The sequence below is a fragment of the Hevea brasiliensis genome, chromosome 5 (genome assembly GCF_030052815.1).
Source record: "Hevea brasiliensis isolate MT/VB/25A 57/8 chromosome 5, ASM3005281v1, whole genome shotgun sequence".
Taxonomy (NCBI): Eukaryota; Viridiplantae; Streptophyta; class Magnoliopsida; order Malpighiales; family Euphorbiaceae; genus Hevea; species Hevea brasiliensis.
In genome coordinates, this window is record NC_079497.1 from 113,333,792 (window position 1) to 113,349,013 (window position 15,222).

The 15,222-nt window shown below is 28.4% G+C and overlaps 2 protein-coding genes across 2 annotated transcripts; one reads left to right on the plus strand and one right to left on the minus strand.

The window, feature by feature from the left end:
- Positions 1-2,262: 2,262 nt before the first annotated feature.
- LOC110662641 (zinc finger protein ZAT5) lies at positions 2,263-3,578 on the minus strand. Its single transcript, XM_021821684.2, has one exon. It carries the CDS (start codon positions 3,295-3,297, stop codon positions 2,401-2,403), a length of 897 nt encoding a protein of 298 aa, XP_021677376.2. The 5' UTR covers positions 3,298-3,578; the 3' UTR covers positions 2,263-2,400.
- A 7,100-nt stretch (positions 3,579-10,678) lies between these two features.
- Positions 10,679-11,837, plus strand: LOC110646712 (aquaporin TIP1-1). The gene is given in 3 exon segments (XM_021800241.2): positions 10,679-11,159; positions 11,252-11,597; positions 11,600-11,837. Coding segments are annotated over 3 exon segments (771 nt in total). The 5' UTR covers positions 10,679-10,775; the 3' UTR covers positions 11,641-11,837.
- Positions 11,838-15,222: the final 3,385 nt, after the last annotated feature.

Here is a 15,222-nt window from a genome sequence, read left to right on the forward strand (position 1 = left end):
GATAAAAAAATAATTAATTATATAAATAAGAGTTTAATAAAAAAAAACTTAAATAAAATATAGCATTATTTTGTTTGTGAAGGTTTGTTAAATTAGTTTACAAAATTAACATCTAACTTTAATTTAAGATTTAAGGAGATTAAAACTTAATTGCAGATTACTCAATTTTGATTTTAATTTCAATTTCATTTGATTTTAATCAAATCTCACCGTTGAAAATGTTTTTATTTTTAAAATTAAAGTTTTTAATTTTGTTCTAAAATTGAACCATCCAATTTAATTAAGTTGAAACTAATTTTTAATAAAGGGTTTGTCTTATTTTAATTAGGCTGATTTTGGCATTACTATAAAAGTTATTATTATATTTCTTTTAAATATATTAATTAGAGTATTAAAAATAATTTAAAATTAAATTTAATAAATTTTAATTATAAAAATATTAAAATAATAAAATAAATTTTTTTCAAATTACTTTTTTCAATCGTATTTAAAATGATATTTTTTTCTCTGAAAAACAATTTTGACATTCTAACTCCAATACCAATTGTCACTTATAATCTATTCAAACCAATTTATAAGTTCTAAAAATAAATTTATATGTTTGTTTATAACTTTTTTTTTTCTTATAAACTTAACTTTAAAGTTAAAAATAAATAAATAAAATGGAGGACTAGTTTTTTTTTTTAATTTTTGTGCTTATAAATCTTATGATTATAAGTTAGTTTAATAAAATATTTTATTATGTTACTCTCATATAACTTTTAAAATTTTATCCCATATCTTATTTAATATAATTTTTAGTAATTTTAACAATAAATATATTTATAAATTATTTTTTATTAAATTTGATAGCAATTTATCAACTACACATAAACATTTTAATCAAACACATAATTACTTAAAAATTAAAATGCTTATAAATCAACTTTCATAAGTTAAGTGAAATACTCTCGATTTTAATTAATTTTAGACTTTTAATTTTAAATTGGACTAATTAAATTTCAAACTAAAACCATAACTTGGTCTAACTTGACCTGCTTATTCACTAAGCTAGGCTTTGTGTTTCATAAAAGATGGCTTGGTAATCAAAACTTAAAAGGTTAATCTTGTGGATTAATATTAGTATGGTACTAGGACTAACTTAACCTTTTATTTATATAGATGCTAAGAAACATGTATACAATGTTAATAAATTTTAATTTAATATATTTAAATTATTTTGAGTTTGCCCTGTTCATGAATTTTTCCTATAGGCATAAATTTATATAACAAGAAAAAAAATATTGAGCGAGTTGATTTGGATAACTTTTATAAGAACTAAGTAAAATAAATAATTAATTAGAGATAACGATATATCTGACTGTGAAAGCTTGAAATCTTCACACTGTGCCACTTTTGTCTTCCATCTATGGTGTGGCCATGAATTATGGCGTTATGTTTGATTCGATGAGTTGGGGATATGATCACATAAATGTGCTTGGTTGTCACTTAAAAGGCCATTTCCTAAAGTTGACATACTTTACACTTTGGAATTTCAGGTACCTTCATGAATCTATATCTCAACCACTTACTTTTGACCCATGAATTTTTTTTTTTCTTTCAAAGATAATAAGTAGAAAGAAAGCTGAATCGATAAACATGGCAAAAACAAAGAGCAATTGCTCAAGAGGATCATGAACCTCATCCACCATTCTTTTGTCTTTTCTCAAGAGGAATTATTCAATATTTTTAATATATATATACTCATTAATAATTATGTAAAAAAATATTTTTTTAATAAAAATTTTATATTTTTATAAATGAGAGAATACTATTAAAAATATTCCAAAATTTCCCATAACGGATGATTTGAAACGTGCGTTGACGTGTAACTTACTTCAATGAGTCTAAGTGGACACTCATAAAAGAAGGCAGTTAGCCACCGGATCCAGCACCCTGCACTTCTGGCATTTGCTTGCCATCCGTTTATTTATTAATTTATTTTTGGTCATATTATTACTGAAACAGACTCACTGACAGAGATGGAGCTTTTTTAGCTTTCTTGCATATGAAACAGGAGAACCTAATCCACCACTTTCGGTTCTGCAATTGGTGGTTACAAACTCATCCCAATCTTTATTTTCCTTCTCACTATATTTCTCACTAATTTTTCTCAGAAAATTTCAAAGTACGAAAATTATGTTATGATTATTGATCATGGTGTGTTACGTTACAATTCATAGGATTGAAATGCAACAATTTTGATCGAAATGTATTCTAAAATTGAAAAAATAACAATTAATTGAATTACTTAAGTGAAAATGAAGTTGATAATGAATTCACAAAGAGTTTGGGGTAAAATAATTCCACATCAAAAATAACAAGGAAAAAAAAAAAGGGGCAGTTGTCACTGCAATGTTATCAGTAATGGCAATCAACCAAAGAAGAAGCCGAGAAGACAAGAACTTGTTCCTTGGACCCAAAGTGAAAATTCAATTCTTGGAGATCATCTTCTGGTGCAGGAAGATTAAGGTCTAACTCTAGACTATTTCTTGGCTTCTTGGATTCTTGCGACTCACAACTACTTGTAACCAAGCTCATATTCATTCTCGTTGTCGTTGTCGTGGTTGAAGTAGTAGCGAACGCCGCTCTGTGCCGCCTCATATGACCGCCTAAGGCCTGGCCAGAGGAGAATTCTGCCCCGCATATAGAACACTCATGAACCTTGTTAGATTTGATATTACTACTGCCATATAAAGCTCTATTTGGCATCTGCAATGAAAGGGCTGTGCTCATATTTTTAAGCAGTTGATCTTCCTCTTCTTCTATCACTCTATTCTCTTCGTTGTTAGTCTTATTGTGGGGCTTCTTGTGACTCGTTCTGTGTCCACCAAGAGCTTGAAACGACGGAAAGAACCGGTTACAAGTCTTGCACTGGTAAAGCTGCCACGACCCTGATTCCTTATTAACAGCAGTAGTACTCGTAGCCATAGCTGCAGGCTCAGATAATTTTCGAGTCTGGTTATGGAGGCTGCTACCTTGAGCTAAAAGAATCAAGCAATTAGCCATGTCCTCTTCTTCCCCACCAGTGCTTTCCGCGAATTCAATCGAGGTGACAGGACAAGTCATCGTCGTTGCAGAAGACATGTTACTGTCAATTCTTTCAAGTGGTTCTGCACCGCTATCTCCGCCACTAGAAGAGCTAGAAGTGACGGGTAACCCGAGAGGAGAGGGCAGGCGTTGACGCTTGGTGCGCTTGCCTTTGATGATATTGGTATGTGAAAGGTCTTCAGAAGCCATTACTTGTTGAGCATCCATGAAAATAATGTTTGTTTGCCTAAATTTTCTTGGCGGGCAGTCTTGATTTTATAATCTTGGAAGTAGACTAAGAGTATATAAATAAGGAGAAGATACAGATGGACAAAGAAAGAGAAGAGAAAGGAAGGAGAAAGATGCAATGGCAAGTATGAGGAGGCGAGGAAACGAGTGAGATTCGGTTGGCTTTGAAGCAAACCCATTACTTTTTCTAAACGATTCCTCTCTGGAGGATTTGTTTGCAAGCCTGGAACCACATAATTTGCGCTTCTCTCCCCTTTATTTTTCTCCTTTTGTTTGCTTTTCTTGCCTATTGTTTCTGTTATTAACGTCTTGCTAACCTTTGTTTGCTTCTGATTTGATCATCAGTTTGAAATTTTACAAAAATTTTATTTCCTTAATTAATTTTTATATTTAGAATAAAAGAATTTATTTTTATTTTTAAAGGGGGTTGCTTTGAATTTTCATGCTATGGTAAAGAAATAAAATTATAAAGGAATAAAGGACGGTGGGCATATAATTGACAAGAAGAATTCTACCTACGTATAAGGTGAAGTAAGAGTAACATGCTCTGAATAGAATTGGAAAAGAATGTATGAAGGATAGGGAGATTCTTGACGTAGGGAACTTAAACAAGGTTTCCTTCTCTTAATATTAAAATATTGTTCCTTGCTTCCTCTACTCTCTCTTTATAATTTGTTTCCTTCAAGTATTCTTCCACTACTACTACTACTCCAATAACTTGTCTTCTAATGCACCATTTGAAATTGTATACAAATAGTTAATCATGTTCTTGTTTGTTATTAGTTTCAATGATTAGGTGGTACAAGTATATTTAAGCCGAATAAGCGCATATTATACTACAATCGTCTTCAAAATTGTGAGATGTTGACTTGAAGTTTCAATTCAATTGAGCCAAACAAATTTTAATAAGGTATATAATTTTGGGTTAAGTTAAAGAGTTCGGAATATGCTGGTCCAAATTGGGGTGTGGGTATAGGCTTGCTTTGAATATGGTCCTTGGCCCAACTCCACTATTATCAATAATTAACTGGGCTTCTGGACTTAATTCAAATGGATGGTCTGCTGATCTGACAGTGATATGGGTTAGGTTGTGACTCCAAGTGGGATGGTTAGATCCAACACAACACATTCCTTTAACCCCTCGGCTTCATTGGTATTGGCTCCCAAGTGAGTAAAATAATTTATCTATTATAAAATAATTTATCTTTACAGTGAGTAAATGGAGATGATTACTTTCTAATATGTAATCCATTAATTATTATTCGGTGAATTTGACTTCCATTAAATCTAAAACAATCTTATGGGTGTCATTTTCCTCTGTTCGAATTACACCAGGCCGGCGTTAGTAGGTGTGCGATGCTGGTTTGAAGGACCATCAATTTGAAGTCATATTCCGAGATCTCATGTCATGCTGCTACTGCTAGCCAATGAAACTGTCTTTTTGGCAACCCAGGCCCAGCAGCCGCAAGCAATGGGGTCTTGATGGACACTTGTGTGGCTATAGCAGCAAGAGGTCCCTTTCCCCTGCATTTATTTTATTCTTATCACATCTCAAAAATATTCAACATTTCAAGTCGTTTAAGACTCCTTTTCATGCTCTTATATATTATAAGTAGATAGTTTTTAATTATCCTTTTGGACTCTTGTCCATCAAGAACCCTTAGATACTTCTTCAAATATTCTTTTGACTAATTTATTACATGGTATATCAATCCAAGCCCATAAATTTTTTATTTTTTTGTTTTTTAAATTAATATTTAATTATTTATTTTAAATTAATAAATTTTAGTTAATCTCTTTAGAGTTCATAGCTATTCTTTCTAATAATGTAGTTGGCCTTATAGTTATATCCAACACTTATTAATTTTAAAATCAAATTTGGAAATTAAATTTTCTTATAAATAAAATTTATTTAAATATTTTATTAATAAAAAAAATTTAAAAAAAAATGAAAAAGAGGAGGAGGACAATGCCAAAGAAATCAGAGGGGTCACACTCTTCTCTATGGGCAGATGGGCCCAATTGTTGTATGGATATTCATAAGTATGGGCCTGACAAGATATTTAAAGAATTGGTCGGTCCACTAAAAATAAAGTTAAATTGAAAAAAAAATTTTAATATAATTTTTAGAAATTAGATTGTGCTTTTCGAATTCAAGAAGTATGGTGTCAGGATTTCATCCTCTTTTGTCATTGAACTTCAGACTAGTAGTGCTTGCCCAATAATTAGTCCTTCCGAATTTGTGGATAAGTACATAAATAGTTTGTATGGCGATAAAAAATTTTATTAAAATTATCATAATTTTATTAAATATTTATTTTTATTATTAAATTATTTGTGTACTTATTAATAAAAAAATTTATTTTTCTTTTTTTTAGCTATGATTAACATGATTAATGGTATTTTTATGTTAGTCAAGTAAATATTCATGTGTATTAATATAATTTATTTTTTTATTTATAATCATATAATCTTGCAATCAATTTATATACATTAATATTAATTTTTTATTTTAATAATTTCAAAAATATATTCTTCCTTATTAACTTAAGATTTTTATTAAAATTATTTTTTAAACTGAAAAAAAAAATCCTTAAAATATTAATGATAGGGTATTAAAATTCGATTTAAAATTAAATTTAATAAATTTTAATCATATGAATTTTATAATAATTAAATATATTTAAAATTAATATTTTTAATAAAGTCTAAAATGATTTTTGAATGAAAACTTAATATATTTAGAAATTATTGTAATTAATTTTTTTTTTATCAATAGATAGAAAATCATTAAATAGGATAAAAAGGGATGGAGCTTAATACAAGCAAAGGATTCAAATACAATTACACCTACCTAGCCAAACCCACCCATGAGGTAGATCAAGCCCACAAGAAAAGAACCCTAAGTTAACACTAGGTATTCAATTCGAAACCTTGACCCGACAATGAAGAGAAGAGGCAGCGCTGAACGTCGCAAACTCAGATGCACACATCAATCGTCGAAGACCACTTATAAAAGCCAGGACTATCAAAAACAAATGTTAGCTTAAAGGAGAATCCTTAAAATGGTGTAATCTCCCAAATCTTCAAATCTTTGGACAGTGAAAAGCAACCGTAAGCCTAGAAAAGGTTAAAAAAATATTAAAGTGTCATTGAAACAGCAGAGAATGGTGGTGATAGAGCTAATTGGCGATCACTTGCACCATATGGGCCATCTCAACCTAGCGAGATACCACCAACATCACAGATGTATTTCCTCTCGCCAACCACGACAAAATCAAAAGCCGATGCTTAAAGCTTCCTGGAACTTGCAACAACCAAGCATCACAAGGAAAAGAAAACTCAGAAGTAGCAACTCAAAGAAACCCTCAAAATTAACTAGACAACTGCAAATCAAAGTAAAACATAATATCTACACTCCAACATAGGAGGCAGGGATAAAACCTGCATCTAGGTTAAGGGAAGGGAAGCCTTCCCTGTTCGGAAGAGTAGGGGAATACCAATTGAGCGTTAATTGAAAAAGTTAAACCCTAGAAAAAAAAAAAAAAAAAAAAAAAAAGCCAAAGACAAGATGAGTGGATTATCTGAGAATGGTGTCTACATTATATTGTTGATTGAGAACTTTTGTGGAATGTATAAAAATTTGATTCGAGTCTGATAATGTATAAATTAATTTTATATTAAGACATATTTTAATTATATTTATATTTTAATTAATTTTATATAAATTTAATTTAAAATTATTAATTTTAATTTTATATAATAATGAGTTTATAATAATGATATCCATTTTTATCTGAAAATTAAAATAGTTTGATTCCAATGCATGTCAATGAACATGGCGATAGGATCAATCCCGCAAGCAATTTTAGAGGAATGGGTCCCATTAGTCATGTGGTGGCATGCCACCACTAGGCCAAAAGTGAAATGATGCAGCTGTCAATTAGTGGTTTGCCTCTTATAATGACTAAACCAATCAACACCTCCAGCCTGGCTACGTAACGTGCTCAATGCTTTTCGTGTCCCCACCTTCTATTTCCGTATAACAGAACACTTATTTGTCACGTGCCCCTCTCTATTTTTTAAAATTTTCAATTAAATATAAATACTTTATTTAATTTATTTATAAGCTAAAAACATAATGAAAATCATTTGTTTAAAAAAAATAATGAAAATTAATTATAAAAAATAATAATTTATAAGTAAATATATAAAAATAAAATAACTAATGCCCTTAATTATTAATTATGAACTTTAAACTTTTTTAATTTGTCAATCCATTATAAAAAATATGAGGAATATTAAATGGACTTTCAATTTTCATATAAATAAGAAAGAAGTAGACTTAAATAAGATTTAAATAATTTATACTGTATAATTCTATTATAAGATTTAATGCGTCCTTTTGAAAGCATGAGGGGACCATTTTTAATATAATTATAATAAAGCCAAAAATAATGCCAACCACGTTATACCCCAAGCCATAATTTTAAAATATCATCATCTGCTGTTATTAAAAAAAATAAATTATTAATTAAAGCTCTTTTTATTTATTTATACACATGAGGCAAAATGGTAATTTAAAATTAGATAATACAATTATACAATAATAAAAATTCTATATAATTAAAATTTAATAAAATAATTATCTTTAATGAACTTTTTACATTTATTTGTCTCTCAAGATGATGATGATCTTTTATTATTTCAATTATAAATAATAATACATATGCTCTTTATAAAATGATAAGTATCTTGATAAATAAAAAAATTTTGAATTTTTTCTAATTTTAAAGTACATGTTATATATATATATATATATATATATATATATATATATATATATATATAATCAAATAAGCTCATATACTTTCAATTGAGGTCAAATAAGTCTAAAATTAAATTTTGTGATAAATAAATTCATATACTTTTTAATTAAGGCTAATTAAGTTAACACTTAATAAAATATATTTTTTATTTTAAATAATAAAATATTAAAAATAATCATTTTAATATTAAACAATTTTTGTTCCTGTGTTTTTCAATTATTTAATTTTCCAAAATTTTAATTTTATTTTAATTAAAAATAATAAATAATTTTTAATATTATAAAAAAATAATATTTTATTAAATGTTAACTTATTTGAAAGTAAATAGATCTATTTTATCTAAAATTTAATCTTAAACTTATTTGTAAACAGAACCTAACATGTGAATTATAATAATTTTTTTTATTAATTAATTTTTTTTAGTGTCTTAAATATCAAAAAATACAAAAAATATTTTCTAAAAAAAATAATTTCCTGAAATAAATGGAGCATATGTATTGATATATTTTCCCATCTAAGCATTCAAGATAATTAATTGAATGGACATGTAAAGCTAATTTACTTTATTTTTTTTTTAAAGAGGAATTCACTTTCTTTATTAGCCTTAATCTTTAATATGGGGGTTTCCAAACCATAATGACTCATTAATATTTATCCATTTTTAATCAAATTAATAAAATGTGATTTATAAATTTAATAGTATTATAATTATTTTTTAAAACTACAAAATTTTAAATTGATAACGGTAATTGTTAGAGTTATATTATTTGTAATATGGCTAAGGAAAATATCATTATTAATGAGTTGGTTTTTCAAATAAATGAAAGCTACTTTACGTTATTGTATTATAAGAAACAGAAAAGAAAAACTATTGAATACTATTAAATTAGCATTTTAAAATTATTTATTTTAAATATATAAATTCCATACCACATACAACTGCAATAAATATGTTATATACATTCCTCAATTTCTAATATTTAACCATAAGTTATTGTGATAAAATAAACAATTCCAAGTTCTAACCCAATTGTCCCACCTTGAGAAATTCTTCAGATAGTGTGAAAATTATTGGCATGATTTGGTTGTTAAACATGAGGTTATCTCCATTAAAATGGGTTATATGTAATTTGGTTTGGCTTCCCCTTACTTTATATTATCTTTATTTATTATTATTTTTTAATGTAGGACAACAATACTCTCTCCTCAAATGTAATTGAAATAAAACTAAATTTAAAAGTTCAATTGTCATTTGATTGTATGCAATCACTCATATAGAGTTTAGCATATTTTTTTGTGACATTATCCATCATAATTTTTTCGAGTCTCAAATTGTAACATGTTTTAATACCTTTAGAAATTATCTCTGACCTAAAGAGCATTGAATACTATTAGTATGGTTTGATTATTACAGTTAGGATTACCTCCACTAAAATGATTTAAACCAATTTTATTTAACTTTCTCTTACTTATATTCTCTACATTTTTTTTGTTATTTTATATGTACACAAACAAACCTTCCATTATTGCTCTCACAAAAGCATGAGAAATCAAGTTCTTTAATTTATATTTTCACATTAAAAATTTAAAACAAATGACAACACTATTAGTTAACAAATTGATTTTTTTTTTTAATTTAATCAAAACCACACACATAAAATAATTTTCTGTTGGTGGATGTCATCAAACAATGGATCGCTTTTAAATTTGATTAATTCAAGTTGGTTCAATTCTCAGTTTGTATTTATCCATCCAAGATTCCTTTCACTCATAAAAAGTGAATGAAGAAGCCTATCATTTTCTTTATTAATTTATCACATGACAAAACCCACATAGTTTCTACAATTTAAATTATTTAATTTTTCATATCTTGTTTTTTCTATAAAGTAAAATTATTAATAATTTATAATTTTTTATTTTAATTTTAATTATAACTTTAATTCAATATTTTAAATTTTTAAAAATAATTTTATTATTATTGTACTAAATTTATTAATATATTTAAATTAAATATTTATAATTTTTTCATTCAAATTTATATTAAAATTAATTAAGATATATAAATACTTCTTTTATTTCAAAAAGAATTACAACGTGTCAATCATGCAGAAGGCAACATTGCCGTTCTCTACCACACTAAATACCCCCTCGTTATTATCTTGTATTTCTAATTTAAATATTTCCCTTTTTTTGGACTTTTTTTTTTTTAATTTCTATATACACTGTTGGATCTTTCCAGAGACCAACCATACAGACAAAATAATCCACATCAGCCGAACGTTACGTGCTACGTGTCAATAATTGAACCGGCTATTGCCTCATTGCCCCCTTGCCTAGCTGTATCAACACCGGTGACTGGTAGATGGACCTTGACTGAATTTTACAATTTCAAAATAAATTCCTTAAATCGCTTTTTACACGATGTCCGCCAATCGGCTTCTAAAATATTATTTTTCGTCCCCAATATTTCAACCGGAAACCGGTTACTGCGGGTTCCCCAGGACCACTCTTTCGATATAAGTTGAGAATGGGGAGACCAGTACTCGCACTAGCAAGCTCTACACCCAGTGTAAGAGAGAGATCATCGTTTGGTTTCCACCGTTTGATCTTCATCATCACACGAGGAAGATGCCGATCAGAAACATAGCCGTAGGTCATCCCCAGGAGGCGACTCACCCAGACGCCTTGAGGGCAGCTCTGGCTGAGTTCATCTCCACTCTTATTTTCGTCTTCGCCGGAGAAGGTTCTGGTATGGCCTTTAGCAAGCTCACAGACAACGCTGCAAACACCCCTGCCGGTCTCGTTGCTGCATCCATCGCCCACGCTTTTGCCCTATTCGTTGCTGTTTCCGTTGGCGCCAACATCTCCGGTGGCCATGTCAACCCTGCTGTTACCTTCGGTGCTTTCGTTGGTGGGAACATCACTCTCCTCCGTGGTATCCTCTACTGGATCGCTCAGCTCCTCGGATCCACCGTCGCTTGCTTGCTTCTCAAGTTCAGCACCGGTGGCCTGGTAATTAAGCCTATAATAATTCATGCATAATTACAGTAACCGTTGTATATACAGTAGTAACTGATTGTGAGTTTTGATATGGTGCTACGCAGACCACCTCAGCTTTCGCTCTTTCTTCTGGTGTTGGTGTATGGAACGCTTTCGTTTTGGAGATCGTGATGACCTTCGGGCTTGTGTACACAGTATACGCCACAGCCATTGATCCAAAGAAGGGCAATTTGGGAATTATTGCACCCATCGCAATTGGTTTCATCGTAGGAGCTAACATTTTGGCGGGAGGGGCTTTCGATGGAGCCTCCATGAACCCAGCAGTGTCGTTTGGACCAGCTTTGGTGAGCTGGAGCTGGGACAATCACTGGGTGTACTGGGCTGGGCCTCTGATCGGTGGTGGGCTTGCCGGGCTCATCTACGAATTCTTCTTCATCGGCCACAACACCCACGAGCAGCTCCCCACCACCGACTACTGAACCAGCGCTGCTGATGGTGGTGGTGCATGGATGATCGGGTGGCTCGGCTTTTCTTTTCTTTCTCTGGTGTATTCAATTTTATCTTTTGAGGGTAATTATTTATCCTTTGTTTAAATTGTGATCGTTGATCTTTTTTTTTTTTTTTTGTCACAATCATCCAAGGGTGTGATTTGTGTATTCTGCTTCGGTTGTATGATTCCATTTGTAGTCATCTTGCCTTTTTTTTTTTTTTTTTTTTTTCCTAATCTCAATTCCAAATTTCACATCTTTTTCCTTAAATAATTCTTTCATTGTTTTACTAATTAGGAAAAAAATTTTTTTCCCCAAAATTGATGAAATCTTGAGTTGAATTTTAATTTAAATTAAATAAAAATAATGTTAATGTATTAATATAAAATTATATTTTAAAAAAAATTGAAAAGCCTTCCCTAATTGAGCTTTTTAAATTTATGATAATGTTCAATAATGAATATATTATGCTATGTTAAAAAGGGGAAGAAAATCTAATTATGTAAAGAAAAGAGGCTATATTCGAATTCTTTATTTTGAGTAATGTATTAATCGAAAACTAATATTTTATTTTTTCAGTAATACGTTACTCAAGATAAAGATTTCGTTATAAAAATATAGATTTCATTACAGACATGGTGGCTGCCTCTCCTCACAATAAACATTTCATTACAAAAATATAGAATCATAATTTTTTTTCTCTCTCTTTTAAATCTCTTTCCTTAGGATCCCTAATGAGTTTTTCCATTGATGACTACTTTTATATCATTTTTTAATTTTATTTTTAAAATTTTTTTAATAAACTCTTAAACTTGTATATGTTTGAAATATATTTAAGTTTTTCTCTGTAAATTTATATATCATAAAAACATATATAAGGTATTATCCCCGATATTAGAGTTTTATTTTTCTATTATTGAATGGGATTTTATTTATTTTATTACAGTATTTAAACAAATTTATTTCATATTTAATAGTTTAATTTCTTTTTTTATATAAAATAAAAAAATAATTAGTTACTAATTAAAAGATTATTTTATTCTATATATATCATATTTTGAATAAAAAATTTTAATTATTTATATATTTTTTTTATAAAAATATTATATTTTCTCATTAATAAATTGTTAAATTTAAAAAATAAAATTCAGATGGTGCCTATCTCTGGCTAGAAGCTTCATAAGTCAAATTTCTCGCAATTTGACGCTGCTTTGTTGTGCATTTTGGGTATGAAAAACAATTGATGATTGATTTTTGCTACAGAGGATTATGGTTACTACTTACTAATTTAATCATGCAAAGACGACTAAGTTCGAACAGTATCTTTAATGCATAATTTAAACATCAAATCAAATGGGACCATTTCTGTCATGCATCCAACTCTTTTTTCTTTCAAGATTTTACTCGAACCAGCTTGAGTATACTACACACCAGTAATCTCCAATAATGGTCATCATCATAATTTCTGTCTGTAATTGGCTACACATTTATTTGGTGATGCATCGCTGTTTAGTTATCGACAAGCAGTTAAATATATATAATTAAAACTTTTAATTTTCAATGGTATAATTATAATTTTAAATAAATAACCATTCAATAGTTAAAGTCTTATCACGTTCAAGCATGAACTGAAGCTGACTCACCCAAAAAATGAGTGATTTGCTTAATAGAGCACAAGAGGGAAATCAGGGAATGTGATTTTCTTTGGCTTGGGCTGCTTTGTACCTAGAGATTCCTTCCCTTCCCCCTCAATCATGATTCGTTCTACAGAACATGGAGCACAGCACGTGAAACTTTGGGTCCAATTTCTGAATTCTCACTACTTTTTTACTCAGTGGACACAACCTCTCTTTGTCCTTTTCAGACCTTTCCTTTCCTCCTCCAAAAGCAGAGCTCAAAGGGACACACTGCTTTTTGTACAAATCCATTGAAAAACTTTGCTTGTGCTCTCTAAAGAGGAAAGATTTTGTGGCTCTCACTGCTAAATCAATCATTGCTGGTAAAAGGATTTGCATCATTCATCCTTGTGCTCATCATAATACCTAACATTGAGTTTCAAGTTTCAAATGTAAAGAATTAGTAATTTATTCGGATTAAATGATTCATATGAAATTTTATATTTTATTAAAAAGTTTTTAAAAATTTACTAACAGAATAGATAGGGTAATAAAAAATTTTATATCTTTTAAGTAACATCGAGTATACATATAATTTTGTGAATAGAGAAAATCTCCAGAAGTATTTTATCTCCATAATTGATCTCTTTAATGCAAGTAAAATTAGGATTAATTCAATGAGTTAAGAGATGCTTGTTATTTACTTAAAAAAATATTAAAAATTTCTTTATTTATTCAAAATATTAAAAATATTAAATTTTCATGAATTTAGTCAAAAAAAAATTTTTTAATATTGACCGAACCTTATCGATATGAATTAATAGCTTAATAATTTGATGTTCACTTTATAATATAAAAATAATATATTAAAAGAATATACCATTGATTGTTTTGAATCATTCCATAAATAAAATAATCAGAAAAAACTAAATTTATATATAATAGATTTGATGTCAAATTTAAAATTTTAATAAATTTTAAAAAGTGTACACATCGATAAAATAAGTGGGTAAATACATATATCCTTAATTATTAAAATAATGCTCTCTATAAATATAAAAACTATTTTTTTTCTCAATTTTAAAAAGTAAATTCTATGTATTATATAAAAAAAATATGTAAATATCATCATTCCTTCCATTTCATTATAAATTTAACATCGCATGGTGAATGCATGTATGTATATATTGTTTGGCATCAAGAAAAGGGCATGATTCTTTGATTCCTTTATGCATCAATGTGCAACGTGGAAACCTGTCAGCGGATTGGAGGTGAGGTCATTCATCATGGAAGGATTACTTTATGTATAATTAATATATAAAATAATAATTTAATTATAAAATGATAAAATAAAAATTTTAATTTTTAAAAACTATTAAATGATATATTTGTATTTAATTTATTTTTCTATATGAAAATAACTGAATTAACATCTCGCTTCACACTATATTTAGATATTGAGAAAAAAAAGAAAGAAAACAAATAAAGAAAAAAAATTATCATTTTTTATTATTTAGAAATAAAGAAAAAAAGAAAAAGAAAAATTATTTTACTTTTATTTTTTTATTTAGAGAGAAAATAAATTAATTAAAGAAAAAAAAATCATACTTTAATTGATGAAAATACATATATATATATATATTCCTATTTTTTTATTTTATTTTTTTAAATAATTGATAAAACTAGAAATAAAATAATAATTTAAAAGTAAAAATAATACTTCATATTTCTATCTCTTTTCAAATATAAAAAAAATAAAAAATATATTCCTTTCATTATTTTACTTCCTCTCCATTGCATATCCAAACATAGCGTTAAAGGACAATTCGGAGAAGTGGATTTGAGGACCCACCTAATACGCCAGCGCTTGCAGGTGGCGGTTCAAAATAAATGTCTTTTATTGCAGCACAGAAGACAAGGATAGGGATGTCGTCGATGACAATGACTTTTGACTGTCAATAAGGATTTGGT

Coding starts and splice junctions, on each gene's coding strand:
- LOC110662641 (XM_021821684.2), bottom strand. CDS start 3,297: ATGGATGCTCAACAAGTAATGGCTTCTGAAGACCTTTCACATACCAAT.